Source organism: Malania oleifera, chromosome 13, assembly GCF_029873635.1.
Source record: "Malania oleifera isolate guangnan ecotype guangnan chromosome 13, ASM2987363v1, whole genome shotgun sequence".
NCBI lineage: Eukaryota > Viridiplantae > Streptophyta > Magnoliopsida > Santalales > Ximeniaceae > Malania > Malania oleifera.
The window spans coordinates 35,005,623-35,028,275 of NC_080429.1; the positions used below are offsets into that span (position 1 = coordinate 35,005,623).

General features: G+C 40.3%; 1 protein-coding gene across 2 annotated transcripts in view; it reads left to right on the top strand.

Moving 5' to 3' along the window:
* LOC131146799 (RING-H2 finger protein ATL74-like) overlaps positions 1-12,815 on the top strand; it is a 33,431-nt gene extending 20,616 nt beyond the window's left edge. Inside the window, exon 2 of one of the 2 annotated variants that reach the window (XM_058096587.1) lies at positions 12,332-12,815. In XM_058096587.1, the coding sequence (XP_057952570.1) occupies positions 12,332-12,386 (55 nt within the window). In that variant the 3' untranslated portion in view covers positions 12,387-12,815. The remainder of the gene's footprint in view (positions 1-12,331) is intronic. The other variant, XM_058096588.1, reaches the window with a different exon arrangement.
* The last annotated feature ends 9,838 nt before the right edge of the window (positions 12,816-22,653 follow it).

A 22,653-nucleotide genomic window follows, 5' to 3' on the forward strand; every position in this document is an offset into this window, starting at 1 on the left:
CCCTTGAAAGTACAAATACCTGAGGTAGATTGTCTGTCAGTTGTGGACCTAGCATAATCGGCATCAATAAACACGGAAAGACCTGGTTGTATTCCAGATGAATAGAATAATCCTTGTCCAGGTGAGGTCTTCACATATTGTAAGATGTGATAGATGACATCAAGATGTGATGTTGGGGAGAATGCATGAACTGACTTACTAGGCTCATTGCATAGGTCAAATCAGGCCAAGTGTTGGTCAAATAGATGAGGCGACCAACAAGTCTCTAATGCACCAAAGGGTTTGTCAATAGATCACTGTACAAAGGGAAATATTAGGATCCAGGAGCGTAGAAGTAGGCCGACATCCCAACATACTAGTGTCCATAAGGAGATCTAGGGCATATTTCTGTTGAGAGAGGGAAATGCCTTGGAGGGAGCGTGCTATCTTAATGCCCAAGAAATACTTGAGGGGTCCTATATCCTTGACGTCAAAGGTGTCCCCCAAGTCCTTTCTAATCTGAGCAATTCCAGACAAGTCATTACCTGTAATAATAATATCATCCACCATAAGCAGAGATAATGGTGCAAGGACCATAGGAGAGACGCCTAATAAAGCAAATGTGGTCTGACTGGCATTGAATAAATCCTATAGAGAGAACCACATCACTGAATCTTTTGATCCATGCACGAGGTGATTGCTTAAGCCTATATAAGGACTTGCACAATTTACACACCTTTCCAGAATACTCTCCCTGAGTAGAAAAATCGGGAGGGGGATCCATGTAAATAGTATTAGTAAGATCACCATTCAAGATGGCGTTCTTGACATCAACCTGATATAAAGGCCAAGTGAAAGAAGCTGCTAAAGAGATCAGGAGGCGAACAATAGTAAGCTTCGCCACAGGAGCAAATGTAGCCTGAAAATCCTAACTTGGAATCTGTGTAAAACCCTTGGTCACCAAGCGGGCTTTATACTTGTCAACAATTCCATCTGCAAGGTGCTTAACTGTGAACACCCATTTACAGCCCACCGTGCGTGCACCTGAAGGAAAGGGAACAAGATCCCAAGTATGCTGCTGCTATAGAGCTTTCATCTTAGTACGCATGGCTGCAACCCATTTGAGGTCCTGGGGGGCCTTATGATCTAAGCGAGGTATGATAATAGCATCAACCTGTCCTAAAAAGGCTCGATAACTCGAGGAAATATCCTGATAAGAAAGATATTGGGAGATAGGGTAGTCAGTAGAATAGGCTAAAGAAAGTCTATCAGAAGCTCGACGAATTCGAGAAGGATACTGTGAAGAGGGAGTAGAGGATCAGGGACTATAGGAGACATACCTAAGCTTGGTGAAGATGTTGGCAGAGGCTCCAAAAGGCACTATTGGCGAGTGTAAACCTATGGAATGAGAGAGATATGGATCTGCCCAGTGCGGACAGAGGTAGGAGGCTTAGAAGATGAAGACAGAAGAGGGCACTCGTACAGATGGGAGAAAGATAGGCTCAGGTCGAGAAAGTGGAGATGGCATTGGCAGAGATATGGAAGGAGAGGAGTCAGTGTGGAAGGGGGTAGACTCATGGGATGTGACATTAAGAGAATGATAAGTGTGCCGACCAACAGAATCATAACAATGATATCCCTTAGAGATAGAGGAATACCCTAGAAAAATGCACTGGATGACCTTATCATCAAGCTTGGTTTGGGAAGGACTCCAGTCATGAATAAAGCAGGTGCATCCAAACACTCTAGGGAGAAAGGAGAAAAAGGACCTATCAGGATGTAGAAGATGAAGTGGAGTAGAGTTTTGTAATGCACGACTCGGGGTACGATTGAGAAGATAGGCTGCAGTGAGAACGGCGTGAGGCCAATAAGACTTGGGGACTTACATTCCTTGAAGAAGACAACGGACAATAGACATGACGTGGCAATTTTTGCATTCAGCCACACCATTTTGTTCTGGAGTGTAGGGACATGTTAGCTGTTGGAGAATACCCTGTTAACACAACTCAGCACGAAACTCATTACTGAGGTACTCACAGCCATTGTCAGACCTCAAGATACGAACCACGGTATTGTATTGAGTCTTAATCATTTGCAGGAAAGCCTGAAAATGAGTGAAAACTTCGGATTTATTTTTTATGAGGCAGACCTGGGTACAACGGGAGTAATCGTCAATAAAGGTGACATAATATTGATGTTGAGTGAGTGAGGAGACAGGGGAGGGACCCCTGACATCACTATGAACAATATCAAAACCTGCAAGAGAATGGTGCATACGAGACGAAAAAGATGAACGAACATGCTTAGGTAATTTGCAAGTAGCACGCTAAAAATTAAAATTCTTGCAAGCTTTATTAAATTTTGAAAACAGCCAACACAAACATTTAAAATTTGCATGTCTCAAATGAGCATGCCACAAATCCAAGGTTTTTAAAAAGAAAATAGAGGAAATATCAGAAGGCAAATCAAATGCCTGAAAGCCATAAGAGGATGCAGGACAAGAAGGCGGATTGCCAACGTAGTAGAGCTCGTCCCTTTCAAAGCCCCTGCCAAAAATCTTCCTCGAACTCAGGTCATGCAAGTAACAAGAGTTGGGTAAGAAAACCACAACACAGTTATATTGTTTGGCTATACGACTAACATATTACAAATTATAGGAAAATTGTGGAACATAATAAACAGGGAATAATGATGGAGTCGAGGATAAACAAGCAGTGCCTTGGGTATAAATGGAACGAGAGGTACCATTGGCAATGCAGACAGTACAAACCAATGAAAAGACCGGGGATGTAATCAAAGATGCCTCACCAGTCAAATGGTTGTTTGCCTCTGAGTCCAGTATCCAAACGGGTGTGCCACCAGGCATGCCAAACTTACTTAAAAGGACAGTAAGGTCACCTGCAGCAAAGGTGGCAGCAGAGGCAAGGAGGCTAATCTGAGCCTGGAGCTGAGAGAAATCTGGAGCAGCACCAGGTGTAGGAGTAAGAGAAGTTGGAGGTGCAAGAAGAGATTCTGCAACAGCTCCAATGTTAGAAGGTCCCCGACCTTTGCCATGGCCACGACCATGAGAGGCCTGTTTAGAGTAACGCTCCTGTAGCTCAGGGTGGAGAATGAAGCAGCGTTCAATGGTGTGATTATTCCGTTGGTAGTGCTGGCATAATTGAGTTTTGCGGTCAACAGACCTAGCATTAGTAGGGGCTGCAAGGGCAACCTGCTCGGGCACACTAGAAGAAGCAAATCCAGGGAGAAAGCGTCGTTGCCAATCATCACCATCAATCATTGCAAGTGCCTCGTACAAAGAGGGCACTAGGGATGTGTTCAAAATCTGAGTCCGAAGTGATTCGAACTCAGGTTTTAAACCCATCTAGAACTGATAGGTATGCCGACAATCCTGGTGCTTTCTCTCAATAGCTGTTGCCTTGGTAGGAAACTCATAAATAGGCTTATACTGGGCGAGCTCCACCCACCGAGATTGGAGATAGCCGACAAAGTCAGTCATAGATAAACCCAAAGAAGCCTGGGTCACTCAAAAATTCGAGCCTCACACCTTTTGTGGGTGAACATTTTGGTCAAGGAAGACCAAAGGCTATGAATAGTATCGTGAAACATGAACATCCTGTAGAAGCGATCTTCCGTAGAAGCAAATATCCAACCCAGGATGACTTAGTTGTCAATGGACCACTGTTGGTGAGCCGGATCAGTATTAGGCTATTAGCAGGGCGACACTCCAATCCTAACAACCACTCAGCCTTGCCACGACCCCCAAGATATAAGCGAAGGGACTGTGAATAGGCGTGAAAGTTGCCGTCATTCAAAAGAATCCTGGTGACCTTTTGAACAGGACCAATTTGAGCTCGAGATAAGTCAGGGTGTGGAATATCGCCGTCCTTGGTAGCCATTGTAAATAAGAGGAATAGGTTGCAAAAGTATCAACATAGCAAAGCAAAGCAAGTTGCCGGAAAGATTGACGGAAGATGTCGGAAGCTGTTGGAAAAAGGACGTCGGAAGCTGCAGAGTCACCAGGAAAGCCGCTGGAAAAGCCGCTAGAAGGCACCAGGAAAGTCGCTAGAAGTCGTTGAAAAAGGGCGTCAAAAAGTCGCTGGAAAAGTTGACGGAGTTATTGGGAAAATAGTAGACTGAGTTTTCTGGCGTACAAGATTCACTAAAAGTGGTACGTACAGAGCATATGACTTAACTTACTATCAATAAAGCTTTTTGATGCACAAGCTTTACATCTGTGGCAAGTGCAGAGCATACGGCTCAATTGAGAACTCGGACCTTAAACAAGGAACCCAACCTTGCTCTGATAGCAAGAAGAAAGTAAAAGAGAGAGAACCATACAAGAGGAAGTGAATATCACTTGGTGTACTTAGCTTACAACTTTGAGATGTATATATAGCTATACAAGAGAGTGAGGTTATCCTAATATTCCGATGTGGGACTAAAAACTATACACTATGTTCAATATATATCATATGCTTCTAGCTTGTTACAAATGAATTTCACATGAGCACCTCCCAAGGCTTTAGTGAACAAATTAGCAAGCTGAAACTTGGACCTCACATGAGTGGTTGTAATGAACTTCTGTACAAGTTTTTCTTGAATAAAATGACAATCAACTTCGATTTGCTTTGTCTGCTCATGGAAGGGTTGGAGGCAATATGAATAGCAGCTTGATTATCACACATCAACTCCATAGGCCGAGAATGTGGAAAACCTAGTTCTTTCAACATGTTTTTCAGCCAAACAAGTTCACATGTAGTGTGCGCCATAACCCTGTATTCTGACTCAGTACTTGACCTAACCACCACAGTTTGTTTCTTACTTTTCCAAGACGCCAAATTACCACTGACAAAGATACAATGCCCGGTTGTGGATCTTCGGTCAGAAGGTGACCCGACCCAATCTACATCTGTGTATCCCTGAATATGAGTGTGACCTCGATCCTGATATACCTCTCTTTGGTGCACCTTTGAGATATCTCAAAATGCGAATTATTGCATCCTAATGACTTGTTCTCGAGGAATCGAGAAACTAACTTATAACACTTGTTGCGAAGGATTTATCTGGTCGGGTGATGGTGAGATAATTCAACTTTCTAACAAGTCTCCTATACCGACCTAGATTAGGTAACAAATCAACCATATCTTACTCTAACTTTTTATTGGGTTCCATAGGTGTATCCACAGGTTTGAATCCCAACAGCCTCGTCTCATCTAAAAGATCAGGAACATACTTTCTTTGTGACAATATAGCTCTTGTACGAGATCTCGGTACTTCTATACCCAAGAAGTACTTTACTAGTCCGAAGTCCTTGGTCTGAAACTTATTTTGCGGGAAAAGCTTTAGGTCTTGGATGCCTCAATCATCATCACCAGTGTTCACAATGTCATCCACATACACAATAAGCAAAATCTTGCTGGATGGAGTATGACGATAAAAAACAGAGTGATCTACTGCACATTAGTGAAGGTCAAACTCAAGTACTACAACACTAAAAACAGCCAAACCATGCCCTTGGAGATTGTTTTAATCCATATAATGATTTCTTAAGTTGACATTTTGAGCTTGACTCCTCCTGAGCAACAAACCTAGGTGGTTGCTCCATATATACCTCATTAAGATCACTATGTAGGAAAACATTCTTCACATCTAACTAATGTAGAATGACAAGTGGTTGCTAAAGAAATGAACAAATGTACTGAGGCTAGTTTAACAACCAGAGAGAATGTGTCTGAATAATTCAAACCATACACCTAAGTATACCCCTTAGCAACAAGGCGGGCCTTCAACGAGCCACAGAACGATCAGAAATGATTTTTCATAGAGTGCACCCAGCGACAACCAACCACATACTTATCAAGAAGAAGAGTTACCAAATCCCAAGTATCATTATCATGTAGTGCACACATCTCTTCAACCATTTTTATTTTCCACCCAGGATGGGATAGGGTTTCAGAAATAGATTTTGGTAGAGCAACGGAAGACAAAGTACTAACAAGACAGTAATAATAGGGTGACAAGAAATCATAACAAACAAAATTAGAGATCGGATATTGGGTACAAGTGCGTTTACCTTTTCGAACATCTATAGGAATTAGGAAGATCAACATCATTGGAAATAAGATCATCCGACGAGGGAACTAGAGGCACAATAGTAGAAGCTGAAGGAGGCACTTCCCCTTTGAGTCGCCATATGTATACCTGCAAATTGGGATTATCCAAGGACGAGGAAGAGACTCATTAAGGTCAACAAAACTCAAGGAATCATAGTATGGTGTAGACTCAAAGAAGGTGACATCAGTAGAGACAAAAAATTGATGTAAAGTAGGACTATAACATCAATTTCATTTTAAGTATAGGAATAGCCCAAAAAGATACATTTGATAGCACGAGGATCCAACTTATCCATTCCTAGAGTTAACTGATGGACAAAGGACACACGATCGGATATACAAGGAGGAAGGGAGAACAAAGAACAAAGGAGCCTTAGGGAAGATAACTGAATATAGGATTTTGCCGCCAAGGATAGAGGATGGCATTTTATTGATAAGGGAGCAAGCTGTTGGCTCAACATCATTCCAAAAAATTTGGGGACATTTATTTGATACAATAGGGTACGAGTGACTTCAAGAATATGTCTTTTTTTTTGCTCGGCAACCCTATTTTGTTGTGGAGTGTCAATACAAGAGGATTGATGTATTATACCAGAGCTAGTCATACAAGTACCAAATTGGGTACTAAAGTACTCCATAGCATTATCACTATGAAGTATCCTGATTGGCATATCAAATTGAGTCCTTATTTAGGAACCAAAGGAACAAATAATATCGAATAACTAGGAACAATCTTTCATTAAATATAACCAAGTTATCCTAAAGTAGTCATCAACAAATGTAACAAAGTACTGAAACCCCAACTTTGATGTGACATGACTAGGACCCCAAATATTAGAATGAACTAGCATAAAAGGACTAACCACTCGTTTGTCGACCTGGGAAGCAAAGGGAACACAATGATGCTTGCTCAATGACAAGACTCACACTCAAGATTAGATACATAACTCAATGGAGGAATTAGCTATTTCAACTTGTTCAAGGACGGATGACCAAGGCGACAATGGATTTGAAGTGGTGTAGCAGCGATTGTGCTGGCAATGAGTGGAAAAGGCGACTTAAAGTAGTGAAGTCCACGAGCCTCACATCTTGTGTTAATTGTCTTTCTCGTCTTCAAATCCTGAATAGCAATAAAATTAGGAAAGAATGTGTCAGAACAATTTAGTGACTTTGTAAGCTTACTAATTGACATGTGATTGAAAGGAGATTTAGGAATGTGTAAAGTAGAAGAAAGAGAGATGGAAAGAGTAGGTTTTACTGTTCCTATCCCCTTAATAGTAATAGTGGATCCATTAGCAAGGGTAACTTGAGGTACATTTTTAGGATACTGTAGATCAAAAAAGAGGTTGGTTGCCCCTGTTATATGGTCGGTAGTAGCAGAATCAATAACCCAAGGACTAGTAAGTGTCAATAGAAGGCCATAAATTATGCCTTGTTAATAGCTATTAATCGAGGCTGTATATACTTTCATAAATAGGAGAGGAGATTTAGCTTACCATGTATAGCTTTCTAAAATCACTTTGTGTAATTAACATGTGGAAATTTAAGTTTCCTCGTATAACTGGCAGTCTTGCCTATATAATGAAAGACCTTCTCAAAAGAGAGGACAATTTGAACCATTCTGTTATGGTATCAGGGCCATTCTCTAAGAAATCTCAGTCCTAGTTTTCTCAGTCATAGCCTTGATACTTATGGAGAAGTCAGATAATGTTTGTGTCAGATTCACTGGCAAAAATTATGCTGCTTGGGAGTTTCAATTGGAGACCTTTCTCAAGGGTAAAGAGCTGTGGGGACATATAGATGGCAGTAGCAAAGGGGAATCTACTGTGCAAAGGTCTATGGCCGACAAGGCAGCTTGGGATGCCAAACATAATCAAATCATGTCCTAGATTTTTGGTTTTATGGAGCCACTCTGATTTTGATCGAGTCGTAATATCACCATTGTTCAAGGTTCTTGCAGCTGTCACAGTTGTTGTTTTTGTCTTTTTCAACAGATCTTCATCTTCTTTTGGTTCTCTCTTAGTTTGATCGAATCTTAACCTTCATTTACGATGAAGGCTCTCACACGGCAACGACATAATTTTCTTACTAAAAAATTGATGCTTATGGATAACTTGCATCAATTTGAGGGGGGATGTCAATAGAAGGCTGTAAATTATGCCTTGTTAATAGCTATTAATCTAGGTTGTATATACTTTCATAAATAGGAGAGGAAATTTAGCTTACCATGTATAGCTTCCTAAAATTACTCTGTGTAATTAACATGTACAAATTTAAGTTTCCTTGTATAATTTGCAGTCTTGCCTATATAATGAAAGGCTTTCTCAAAAGAGAGGACAGTTTGAACCATTCTGTTAGTAAGCATACTAGATGACATACAGACTGTAGGATTACTTTTCTGGGAAAAAGACACAATGTGAGAAAATGCTTGCTAAGACGACTGATACTATAGAAACCTTGAATACTCCTCTAATAGGTTCACTCAAACAAGTGATTAACGAAGGAACCATACTTTTGGGATTTGCAAACATCATCCCAACATTCACAAACTCAGATCAATGACCATAAGATTAATTGTTGGAACAATCGGAACAATCACGAACAAGGTGACCAACCATGAACAAGTCACAAATAAATTAGTACAAGAATGCCATAGCACCAAGAAACTCAAACACAGCCCCAAGAAAGCAACTCACAGCACTAAAACAATTGGAGAAGTGAACCACTGAAACTACCATGTAAAAATCACCAACCAACTTATATAACACTGCCATAGGCTCACAAAAAACTGCTTATGAGCACTGTCACTGCTCCAAGAAAGTCACCAATGACTGTTACTAACACTGAACAACAACTGACAAATTACCATGAGTGCATGGTTAAACAAAGATTGGATCTTTGAGCGAAACACATGTCCAACAGCTTGATATTTTGATAGATGGAAGGAATTAGATCATTGAATCAAAAAACAAAGCAAATCCTATTGTTTCAGACCCGTTAAACTCAATAACCATTGATAAACTGATTCACGAAGTACCAAACAACCATTCTTTGGGTCCCACACTAGAGCAATTAAAAAAGGTGAGATCTCTGGGCAGAAAACATAACGAAAAAACTCCAAAAACATGATAATAGAGAGATTGGATCTCTACTGGATCATTTCAGGTCAAAACCATGCCTGAAAGTGGCTTCGCGCACTGGTGCGTGGGATCAGTTCTGGCAACCTTCATCCGGCGTGTGAGGGCGCATGGGACACTGCCTGGAGCTGGGATTTCATGGGGAGCAGAACGACGGTGTCTGTGGGTGGCTATGATGTTGGTTTTTTTTGACAAATCTATAGTGGATTTGATGTTCTCGAACTGGCAGTGTCGCAGATCGGCAGTGTCTGTGGGTGACTGCTGTTCGTTTTGACAAATCTATAGTGGATTTGATGTTCTTGAACTGGCAGTGTCACCCAGAAAATTCCAGCGACTGGTCTGAATTTCTGCTGCTGCAGGCTGTTTTCTAGGGTTATAGTATCGCTGGAAAATATTCTATGATGATAGACATGCAGCAGATTTTAGGTTTCAGGTTTCGATTTGATGGTGGTGGTAACACTTAGGGTTTAGGTTTGAGAAACATGCTGTGATACCATGTTGAATAATTGGGTAAAATGGAATACCTAAACTCAATGATAGGTCTTTCCCTCTATTTATAATATATGTCAAGTACAATGGGAATGACCATAATATCCTTACTAACTTACACTTATTACAAATCAAAATCTAACAATTAATAATAATTCTAAATGACTAAAAACCATTAACATTATCCATTTAATTTTTTAGTGTGGAACACAATCACAACTTGAATTTCCAACATTAAGAAATTCCGCTTGCAAATTTGTCCCACATTTAAAAATTGAGTGGATGATGGTTCACATACATGTGGATGTGGTAGAATAGATGAAGCCGTATCCTAATTGGAATTCATGATGGGAAATGACTCTAAATGAGGCGAAGCATTATCCTAATTATATCCAAAGGAATGATTCTAATTGAGGTACGACACTAACTTTATAAAAGGATTGGCCCAATCCCCCTTTCTTGTTTGCAATTCCATAGAGGAGAGGGAAGGGAAAATGTTATTTATTGGGTTTGATGAGCCACATATATGTGGAGTGGTTCAGTTGGATGTCTGGTTTTTGCTCAAGTAGAAGAAGGTGTTAACTTGGTGCTCACTGGGATGTGTTGGTTTGTGCGCTGTAGAGAAAAAAGGTTGCTGAAAAAATTCTGGGTTGAAGGAGCTGTACATGTCAGCTTGCTCTTGACAAATCAGATGAATCGGATGACGATTTCTCATTTGATTGAGTTGAAATTTGAATAGCATGTTTGTGATTTCCCTTTCTTTTCCTCTATTTTTTTTTTCAATCAGTTGTGGAATTTGAGCTCTCTAGAGCTAGCTAGTTTTATTGCTGGACAGTGACCTCTGGCTTTAGTGTCTAACCTATCCATTATTTATTCTAGTTTGATTTTACCTTGTTGGTGATGATTTATATTGTGTTGCTACCAAGAATGAGTTGTTCTCATTGATTATGGTTGATATATGCCTCTATTTTCTAGTAGGGAAGACTCATTGTAATTTTGTTGTAGTTTGATATAGTCAAAGATTGAAGCAGACTTGGTCCCATGGTTTTCCCATTAACACCAGAAGGGTTTTTCATGCAAATCTCAGCGTCTTTTTTCTTATGTGTGTGTGGTTCACTTGTGGATTTTTTTTTATTTTTTATTTATTTATTTTTTTTATGATCCTTTGAAATACTTGAGCATTGATTATTCTACTTTTTTTGGGCTATTGTATTTTGGCTGTGATCTCCATGCATCACATGCCTACCTCCATGCATCCCATGCCTAGCAGGAATATGGGTCAAATACAAACTGACTTGGTTTGCCATTAAATTTGGATCTGAAAATAATTTCTAATCCAGGAGGCTTGTTACTTTACCAGAGGGATTTGAAGATTTCTTTGTGCTTGTAACTGATTTCTTTTATTCAGTTGCTGCCTTCCTCATTGGCACACCTCTGATGTTGTCTTCTTTGTTCCACATGATGTTGTCTTCTTTTGTAGAAGGCTCCACTCATCACTTGCCCATGGTGCTTGAGGATCAAGCCACTTTGCCATTTTGCTGCTTCACTGAGTCCGTCTTGTCAAGTAGTCGTTATAACATCATTCCAAAACTTGAGGTCAAGTTTTCTCCAACCTAGAGAGAATGATGTGGTATAAGAAGAAAAACTAGAGACGCATGTTCAAGACATAAGGGAGTTTTGGGCGAGGGATTATTTTATCCTCAAGTTTCTTTTTGCCTATAAACATAGGCTTATGCATGTGTCACAATTAGCTTTTGATAACAACAACAAAACCAAGCCTTAGTCCCACTAAGTGGGGTCGGCGATATGAATCTTTTTTCGCTAATTTATGCGATCATGGACAATTTCTTTTGATAGATTCAAGGATATTAAACCTTTACTCACTATCTTCTCCCAAGTTATTTTAGGTTTTCCCATACCCCTTCTACTGCCCCTTACAGTAATTAAGTCACTCTTCCTCACAGGTGCACTATCTGGCTTACTACGTTGCAAGTGTCTATACCATCTGAGTTGTCTCTCTCTTATCTTATCTTCTATAAGAGCTACACTTAACTTACCACGAATATGTTCATTCCTTAATTTATCTTTCAATGTTATCTTTCACAATTAGCTTTTCATGAATTATTAAATGTTTTTCTAACCTCATGTCTCTCTCTCCCCCCAGTCTTACTTTTTTCTGTCTTGCTCCGACTTTCTCCCCTATTCCCTTTACTCCTATTTCCCTTCTATTCTCTCTCTCTCTCCAATGTGCCATGTCAACCAGTCAATTTGTTTTTTGTTTTTTTTTTGTTTTAATTTATTATTATTTTTTTAATAATTCTGAAGTTATGTAGCTTTGCATGAATGCCATTGAAATGCATGTGGGATTTACAAAATAAATCTGCACTGTCATGGGGTTACTCCCTCCCTCCCTTTGCCGTTGAAACTAATGGGTTAGACAGACTCACTCTCAGACGGCACATTAATGTTATAGAACTGATTCTCTCTTATACATGCCTTTGAGATGCCCTCTGTTGATGTTATTTCGAATTGAGATTTAAAATAACATTCCTAAAAATTTTCATTGGTATTCTTTTTGAAATTGTGTGTCTGATATTGGATAAAATGCAGAATTCAAAATGCACTGGCAGGACCAAGGGAATGCCTCCACAGGCTAGCTATTTAAATTCATTTCTCTCTTCCCACTTCTTTATTGCTTTAAGGGTGGAAGAGACTACTGATGAAGAGAGTCAAAAGGCATAACTGAAGCGCACTTCAGAGATGACGACGAGGACACGAGGATGAAGATGAAGATACCTTCCAGTTTTGAACAGGAAGATATGATTTCCTGTCTTGCTCAAGCTTAAAAATCCAAGAAGATATGCAGTCTTCCTGGAACTACAAGCATATCATTTTGGAATTGCTTCATAGTTTCTTGCTTGTATGACCTGAATGAACTTGATTTTTTGCTTTAGAAGCAAGAAAATAATTTGAAAATGTCAATGAAGAGTGCCATTAGTTTGCCTACAGATGCAAAGATACTAACTACATGTTTGGTATATAAGATTGGAATAAAATTTGATGGAATGTAATTGAATTTATCACTTTATTTCAATCTTTATTCAAATTTTATTTTATTCCATTTGCAGCCCATTCTGTTTCAGAAACTAAACGTGACAGAAGTCCCTTTGGCATGCCTAAAACACATGCTGTGGTTTTGGTTACTGAGTTACCAGGGATCTGGGCAATCGAACGGTAAGATTTGATCAATCTGAAATGAGTGTAGAGGAGGTAAAGAAGAAAACAAAAAGAAAAAAAAAAGAAAAAGGAAAAGAAAACCATCTCCAAGAAAAAAAAAAAATCATCTCCAATTTGCAGATAATACAATGAAGAAATATTTCCCTTTTGACTGAAAAGCACAAATCCTTTGTGTTAAGGTCTAACCCCACGGTGGTAGTGTAATGAACCCACTTGAAATGGAATCAACTCAACACAATTTGTAATGAACTCACGTGAGTGATAATTCCTTGATTGAATGAATTACTTGCAAGGGAACGAAATTACAGAGATAAACTGAATTGAATACCTCAATGCATACAAGGAAATGGAAATAAGAAAGAACAGGTTGGCTGGTTCGAGAGAGCCACTCTCCAGAAATAGAAAAACAAATTGATTCCCAATTTTCTACTCTCCTCTATTCCCGCTGACCCCCAGCTTTATACATAACAAACTCTAACTACTATTTTGGAAATACCCCATGTGCTCTACTGCAGTTCGGCCCAGCCCCAGCCCTGCCATGCCTTGGCCCAGGACGACTCGGGCTGCGAAGAGCTGACCCGCAAGTGGCCGACCCGCCCCAGCTCCCCACTCGGTTCGGCTTCTTCTACCAACCTCAGCTCCAACCCCTCAGTTCGAGCTCCCCTGCGCCCACTTCTGCCAATCTTAGCCGAGCTCCCTTGCGCCCTCTTCTGCCAACCTCAGCTCTGGACTCTTAGTCCGAGCTCCCCTGCGCCCACTTCTGCCAACCTCAACACTAAACCCTCGGTCCGAGCTCCCCTGCACCCAGTCATTTCGTCCGAACCCTTACGCCTTTCTGTTCGAGCTCCCCTGTAGCTAACCACCTCATCCGAGCCCTTCGATCTGCTCAGATTACCTTATGGCCGGTATTTCCGACCTTATTCATGACAATACCCTCCCCTTCAGAGCACCTTGCCCACAAGGTGAGGGAATTTCTCCTTCATCATGTGGTACCACTCCCATGTCGCCTCTTCTTTCTCTTGTCCCTCCCATCGAACTAGTATCTCTGTTGCTGGAAGGTTCCCCCTTTTTTTCATACGCCGTTCTAAGATCTCTTCCGGATCTGGGCTGAGGGTTCCATGGGAATCTGTGGGGGGAAGCCGTGGGTTTACGCGAGCAGATGCCCCAAGATGTGGCTTGAGCTGAGATACATGAAAAACCGGATGGATCTGGGTTTCCTCTGGAGTTCCAGTCGGTAGGCTACTTCTCCAATTTTTTGTACCACCCGAAAGGGTCCGTAGAATCTTGGTGACAATTTCAAGCTCCGCCGAACTGCTACGGTTGTTTGTCGGTAAGGTTGGAGTCGAAGGTACACCCAGTCGCCTTTTGAAAACTTTCGTTCCCTTCTCTTTAGGTCAGCATACTTTTTCATTCGCTGCTGCGCTTGTTGCAAATTATGTTTAAGGAGATCTAGGGTGACCTCCCTATCCCTGAGGTACTCATCTACCATTGCCACCTTGGTGGTCCCCGGGATATAGCTGATCAGGGATGGTGGTGGTACACCATACACAATCTGGAAGGGGGTAGTTTTCGCCGAGGTGTGGTAAGATGTATTGTACCAATATTCAGCTAATGGTAAGAGCTTCACCCAATTTTTTGGCATATCTCCCACAAAACACCTAAGGTACCCTTCTAAGCACTTGTTCACCACCTCTGTTTGGCCGTCTGTCTGTGGATGGTAAGCCGTACTTAATTTTAGTTGGACTCCTTGTAGACTAAAGAGTTCTTGCCAGACTTTACTTAAAAATGTGGTTCCCTTGTCGGAGATAATTGATCTTGGCATGCCATGTAACTTGAAAATGTTCTGAATGAAACTCTGTGCTACTTGACTTGCCGTGTATGGATGACTTAAAGGTAGGAAATGAGCATACTTAGAGAGCCGGTCTACCACGACTAGAATGACATCTTTTCCATGTGAAGGGGGTAAACCTTCTATGAAATCCATGCTGTGATCTGTCCACACCTCTCCTGGAATAGGAAGTGGCTGTAGTAAGCCTGTGGGGTAAGTATTTTCTCCTTTCATTTGCTGACAAATGGGGCATTCCTTGATGAACTGCTTAACTTCTCTCTTCATGCCACGCCAATAGAAATCTCTTCTGGCTCTTTGGATTGTCTTTTCATATCCCTCATGTCCTGCTACTGCATTGCCATGAACTGTTTGTAACACTTGTTGCTTGATCTGTTCGTTTCGGCCTATAAAGAGCTTACCTTTATAAAATAATAATCCATCCCTCAGAGTGAACCCTTCTACTGGTGTGCCCGAATGGATTTGTTGCTGGACATTTTGTATTTCAGCGTCATCAGCATATGAGGCTTTTAAATCTTCGATCCACCCAAGCGTGGGGATAGAAATAACCATTATACTCACCTCATTGTTTGTTGCGTGATTGTCTGTTGGGTTGAGGGTGTCACCTTCTGAATCTTTTCTAGACAGAGCATCTGCTACTCGATTTTCTTGCCCCCTTTTGTACTGTACTATGAAATCATATCCCAGTAGTTTAGTGATCCACTTCTGTTGCACAGGAGTACCCATTCTTTGTTCCAACATGAATTTTAAACTCTATTGATCTGTTTTGACAATGAATGGCAACCCTAAGATATATGGTCTCCACTTCTTAACTGCTGTCACTAAAGCTACCAATTCTTTCTCATAGGTTGACATGAGAAGGGTTCTGCCCTTCAGGGCTTGACTGAAGTATGCTATGGGCTGCCCTTGTTGCATGAGTACGGCCCCAATCCCCTTGCCTGATGCATCACATTCAATTGTGAATTTCTTCGTGAAGTCTGGTAGGGCTAGAACAGGGGGAGTAGACATGGCCTCCTTTAACTCCCTAAAAGCCTTCTCAGCTTCCTCGTTCCATTGGAACCCATTTTTCTTAAGTAATTTGGTCAGAGGTGCGGCTATGGCTCCATACCCCTTAATGAATCTTCTGTAATACCCGGTCAGACCTAGGAACCCTCTTAGAGCCTTGAGAGTCTTAGGTGAAGGCCAGTCAATCATAGCTTGTAATTTGTAGGGATCTCCTCTCACCCCCCTACCCGATACCAAATGTCCTAGATACTCCACCTCTCGACAGCCAAATTTACATTTACTTCTTTTGGCAAACAGTTGTTGATCAAGTAGAATTTGTAAGGTCATTCTTAGGTGGTTGAGGTGTTCTTCCATAGATTTGCTGTACACCAAAATGTCATAAAAGAAAACCAGAATGAATTTTCTAAGATGTGGTCGGAATACCTCATTCATCAAACCTTGGAAGGTTGATGGTGCATTGGTCAGTCCAAAGGGCATTACGAGAAACTCTTAGTGTCCTTCGTGTGTCCGGAAAGCGGTCTTAGGGATGTCCTCTGCCCTTACCCTTATCTGATGATACCCGGATCTTAGATCCAGTTTTGAGAAGACCTCAGCCCCATGTAGCTCATCCAGCAGCTCTTCAATCACAGGCATAGGGAATTTATCCTTAATGGTAACCTGGTTCAGAGCACGATAGTCCACACACATTCTCCAGGTGCCATCGGCCTTTCTTACCAACAAAACAGGAGAGGAGTAAGGACTATGGCTCGACCGTATGGTTCCTAACTCCAACAGCTCCCGAACAATCCTTTCTATCTCCTCTTTTTGAAAATAAGGATATCTATAGGGTCTTACACTGATGGGAGAAGTTCCCTCCTTAAGGGTGATCCCATGGTCACATGACCTAATGGGTGGTAATCCCCTAGGCTCTGCAAAGACTTGCTGAAATTCCTCCAATAGGGAGGTTAGAGGCGGGGAGATGCTGTCCATTGCCTCTTCTTTTATCCCTTCCAATGGTTGTAGCAGGATTCCCTTTCTCTCCAAGCAAGAGAGTTTTCCCTCCACTCCTTCTTCCACTAACGCCTGGGAAGTGAGTCCTTTCAAACAAACAGTTTGGCCATTAAGGTGGAACTTCATAGTAAGTTCTACAAAATTCCACATGATTTCGCCCAGCATACTGAGCCACTGAATTCCCAATACAATATCACAGCCCCCTAAAACCAGGGAGTACATATCAGCTTCAAATCTAGTCCCTTGCACCACAAAGCTTACTGCTGGGCATCTTCCCTCACACCGGATCTCTTCTCCATTGGCTACTTTCACCTTCACCTTCTCCCCACTATCCAAGGTCAGCTTAAGTCTCCTGACCAGAGTTGGATCAATAAAATTGTGAGTGCTTCCTATATCTACCAGTATCACAAAGGATTGTCCCCTAACACAACCAACCACTCTCATTATTTTAGAGTGAGGGGATCCCGTCAGGGCGTGTAGGGTAATTTCCACTTTGTCCTCTCCCGGTTGTTGCTCCACCCCTGCCTCTCCCGAACAATCATGCCCTACGAACTCAGGGGATTCCTCCTCCTCGTTAAAACAGTTGAGCTCATTTCCTTCCAACAAGAAAAGTTTAGCAGCCCCACATTTATGCCCTGGATGCCATTTGGCATCACAATTAAAACATAACCCCTTGCTTTTCTTTTCTCTTATTTGCTCCGGGGAGTATTTGTGGACCTGAGTGTTCGGTTTGGCTACTGGTTTGGTCACAGCCAGGTGATGAGATGGGGCAGAGTGCTTGGGTATGATATACTTCTTAGTCGCTAGGAGGTTTTCTTCTTGTATCCGTGCCTTGCCATAAGGCATGTGAACATTGATCGGGTTCAAGAGTTTCACTGCCCACCTGATCTCCTCCTTCAATCCCCCCATGAACAAACTGAGCCGGTGGCCTTCATCAAGGTCTCTGACTCTATTGGACAATTCCTCGAACTGTTCCTTGAATGAGGTTACAGTAGAGGTTTGTTTTAGGTTGGATAACTGCTCCAACGGGTCGTCATAAGGAGCGACTCCAAACCGGGTGTGCAAGGCTCGTTCGAATGCCTCCCAGCTCGTTAATAGACCAGACCTCTCCAGGTCCTGGAACCAGATTAAAGCCTTGTCCTCCATGTGGAAGGAGGCCAACAGAACCCTTTGATGGGGTGGAGTTTCATGAAGCAGGAAAAAATGATTGACCCTATAGAGCCAACCTGCTGGATCTGAACCATTGAATCTAGGGAAATCAACTCTCACCGTTTTAGTTTGAATACCTGCTTTGTGTTGCCCCCCATTGAAGCTCTTATGGTGTTGGTATCCAAAGTCGTGGCTCGATGTCTCTCTTGGCCCTTCCTGGTCGATTTTCTGCTTGCCGAGATTCTTCACAGCATCGGAGAGAGCTCCCAACTGTTGAGTCACGATGTTGAGTAGCTTCTGCTGTTCGGCTTGAGTGATTTGCTGCTCTTCTTGTGATCTCCTCAGGGCAGCGATGGACTCCAACATCTGGTTCATACGAGTTCCCTCTCCCATGGTGGTAGGAGTTTGGCTCTGATACCAATTGTAATGAACCCACTTGAAATGGAATCAACTCAACACAATTGTAATGAACTCACGTGAGTGATAATTCCTTGGTTGAATGAATTACTTGCAAGGGAACGAAATTACAGAGATAAATTGAATTGAATACCTCAATGCATACAAGGAAATGGAAATAAGAAAGAACAGGTTGTCTGGTTCGAGAGAGCCACTCTCCAGAAACAGAAAAACAAATTGATTCCCAATTTTCTACTCTCCTCTATTCCCCCTGACCCCTAGCTTTATACATAACAAACTCTAACTACTATTCTGGAAACACCCCATGTGCTCTATTGCAGTTCGGCCCATGTGCTCTACTGCAGTTCGGCCCAGCCCCAGCCCTGCCATGCCTTGGCCCAGGACGACTCGGGCTGCGAAGAGCTGATCCGCAAGTGGCCGACCCGCCCCAGCTCCCCACTCGGTTCGGCTTCTTCTACCAACCTCAGCTCCAACCCCTCAATTCGAGCTCCCCTGCGCCCACTTCTGCCAATCTTAGCCGAGCTCCCTTGCGCCCTCTTCTGCCAACCTCAGCTCCGGACTCTTAGTCCGAGCTCCCCTGCGCCCACTTCTGCCAACCTCAGCTCTAAACCCTCGGTCCGAGGTCTCAGATTACCTTATGGTCGGTATTTCCGACCTTATTCATGACAGGTAGCTGAGGCGGCAGCCAGGCCTTTACTCTTTTTAGGGCTTCTTTTGGTGCGTTGGAGGAGAGAAGGCATATCCTTTTGGGTTTTTGGTGATGTAGACACCGTAATATTTATCAGGCCTTCTTGGAAGGATTTGGTATGGTAAAATTGACTTTAAGTCTAATTGAAGTCCCGATTATTTTCAATTTCGAGTCCTTTCGAGTATTAGAATCCCATTTTGAACTCCCTATTATTTTGTAATCACAAGTCGATTTTTTTAACACTGTAGGAAAAATTTGTTTCTTTAAACTAGGTCTTCATAAGCTTTAATTCATCCTTGCCATCCTCTTGTAATAAAAATAATAATAAAAAGTCCTAAACGTTTGAGTTGAGTCTTGGTATTTTAGGAAGATCTTCATTCTTTTGATTTTCAGTCAAAGTCCTTTTTAATCTAAAATTCAACTTTTCCAAACTTTGAATTTCAAAATCAAATACTGTTTTATTGAAAGTCGAACTAATTTGTGAGATTGATCCTTTCAAACTTTTTATTTAGATTAGTAGGTTCTTTATTTTTAAATCGGGATTTTTGTTTTTATGTCAAAGTCATATTACAATTACCGGTTCTTTAAGTCAAAATTGGTCAAGAGGACGTGTGACTTGGGAGCATGAACATCAACACAGAGTGTACGTGTGTGTGCACAGGAGCATGCAGGAATGTAAATATGCCAAAGGAAGAATGCTGGGAGCATATGAGATAATAAATATTGCAAATACAAAAGAATGTTCAAAAGATCACTCGGGTGTATACATCAGTACACATACATCAGAAAGGAAATACAAGATAAAAATCAAAATAAAAAATGTTGAACCCTCCTCTCCCTGCCAGCCATCTGGAGGTATCTTCTTTTCTTGATTTTCCATCCCAATGATTGCAACAAAGGGCATGAACTCTTCCGAGTATTGGATTGCCCTGGTCTTGAGGGAATACCTATATAGTATTTTCATTCTTTTGATTTTTGGAAGGGAGTAATTTTCAAAAGCTTATTAGATTTATTTTGTGATAATTTTCAATTAATTTGGTACTGTTCGTAGGAACGGGCGCGTAGGGGGTGCTAATACCATCCTCTCGTGTAACCGTACTCCTGAACCCGACTTTGATAACGCAGACCGATTCTATCCCTAACGAGGTAGCAATTAAGTGTTCTAACCGCACTCTAAAAGGTTAGTAACGACTCCATACACCATATTTTCTACGAAAAATATTTTTCAAAATACACATCCATTTTTTCTAGTTTGCAGCCGCACCCATTTTTGCGAGAATGGTTTTCTGGTCGGGTTCGAGACGTCGGGATAGGTGAGATAAGGGTCCTAATTGCTGATTAAAAAAAAAAAAAGTCAAGTGTTTTAGTTTATGATTCTTGACAGTGGAATCATGCGATAAGGAGCTAAATGATCAGATAAAAAAAAAATTTATAATCAAAAGTAAATGCAGCATGTGGTTTGTGTTCTTTTTATTTTTTAACTTGCGTTGGAAGGAGGAAAGAAGGAAAAAGGAATGAAGGCAAAGGAGAATGGAAAATCCTTTTCTTCATATTATGTCTATAAAATGAAATTATATAATGAGATGCTTCCCTACTCTTTGTAATTTTTTGTTTCTGAATTTCAAATACATGCACTCACTTAGAAGACTGCAAATGAATCTTAAGCAACCTTTGCGTAGCAGGAACTGAATTTTCTCCCAACCCAGAAAGGCTTCATTTTTAACGTAAAAAATTTTTGAAAAAAAAAATCGAAATAAATCATTTTTCCATGCATAATAATAATAATAATAATAATAATAATAATAATAATAATAATTTAATGAATAAGATTTGAAATTTTCATGTTATTTTTTTTAAAAGTTTAATCATTTTAAATAAAATTTCATTCTTAAAAATGTTAAATATAAAGAGAAAGTATAACAAAACGATCAATTTTATTTTATTTAATAAAATTATTGCTCCTATAGTAGCCTAATCTAATCACACTCGCAAACTTGTGATTTCTCCAATTCCAAGATTAGACAATCAACATCACACTCGTCCGCAATAATTTGTCCTCTAACTAGGGATGTATTTAGATCATTAGTGCAGGAACGAGAAAATCTATCCAAGTTCATGAGTGCATTTGATAGGGGCATTGAAAAGTTTTTGGACTTTTGTTAGGTTTCTTTCCAAAAGTATAAGCTGTCTTTAAAAACATTTCCACGCACAAAGTTTGAGACTGTGTCTCAATGCCTTGTATCACCCAAGCCTAAAGTGGATACTTCCAATCGACTTGAGTAAAAAAAAAAAAAAAAGAAATTAAATGCAAATTAGTTGTAGGGATCCATCCCAAAATTGGTAAAATTTTAGAAGATAATGAGGGAATTATAAATAAATGTTGAGAGTTTAAAAGTGAAATAATTTTGTTATCACTTACCTGTTCATGGTTTATATATGATGAAAATATTATAATATGTAGATTTTAGAATTTGAACTTTTAATTTAGACTTGTGCGAATTTAAACTAAATGAAATTCAAAGTTATAACGAATTCCTTCAAACCAGACAAGTTCAAATTCAAGGCTCCAAATGCACGACGCCGAACACAACTTAAGGGTTCGTAGGAATAATGAAAAGGAAAAATGTTGATTGAAAACTAATTACTTTTTCTTTAATTAATAATAGAGATACGCTTGATAACTTCACCATACACAAAATTACAAATTAAAAAGCTTGTAGTTATATTAAATTTGTTTGAATAAATGAAAGAAAAGGAAAATAAGGGTATTCAAAATTGTTGTTTATGGTGTGACTCTTATACTTTATGGGTTTATAAACAAAGAGAAGAAAAACATATGAATGTGTTCTTGGTGCAGAGCAGCAGTAGGGACTCGCCGACGAGTGCCCTGTCCTTGTCGATGAGAAGATCCAGAGAGCAAGAAAAACTCAAAGTTTCTGAGATATCGAGAGCAGAAAATGGGCTCGTCGACGAGTGGACAAATTAGTCTACGAGTGTCCTTTTTTGTTTTTTTGACGAATCATTTGTTCTCGTCGACGAGTAGTTTTGGGTTGTGAGCAGTTTTTTGAATTTTGAATTTTAATGTTGGGGTGACTGGTTAATTGGAGGGAAACCTCTGAGGGACTGTTATATATGTCATTCTGGGCATGTATTGACAGTGAGTGTGATCATTTGTGAAGTGTATTGTGTACTTTGATATTTTCTTAGTAAAATTATTGTGTCATTGCTTCCGTGGATGTAGATTTTGCTGAACCACGTAAATCTTATTGTTGCGTTTGTTATTTCTTGTTTACTAGTTGTGATTGATTTACTTGTTGTGTATTTATTTCGCTATGCATCTTATATCCGATCCTTATTCACAACAAAAATGAAAAATTATTTTAATAAGATTAACAATTAAGAAGAATCAAATATTAATTATATTGATCTACTACATATTTTACTAATAGAAACTCACGCTATATATGAGATATGGTTTCAAAATAAATCTTAAATAAAATCTCAATATTATAAATTTTTTAAAGAATAAGAAATTTCAAATTTATGTTTTAAATAAAAAAAATTAATCATATAATTAGAAAAATGCCTCAATACTTTGGT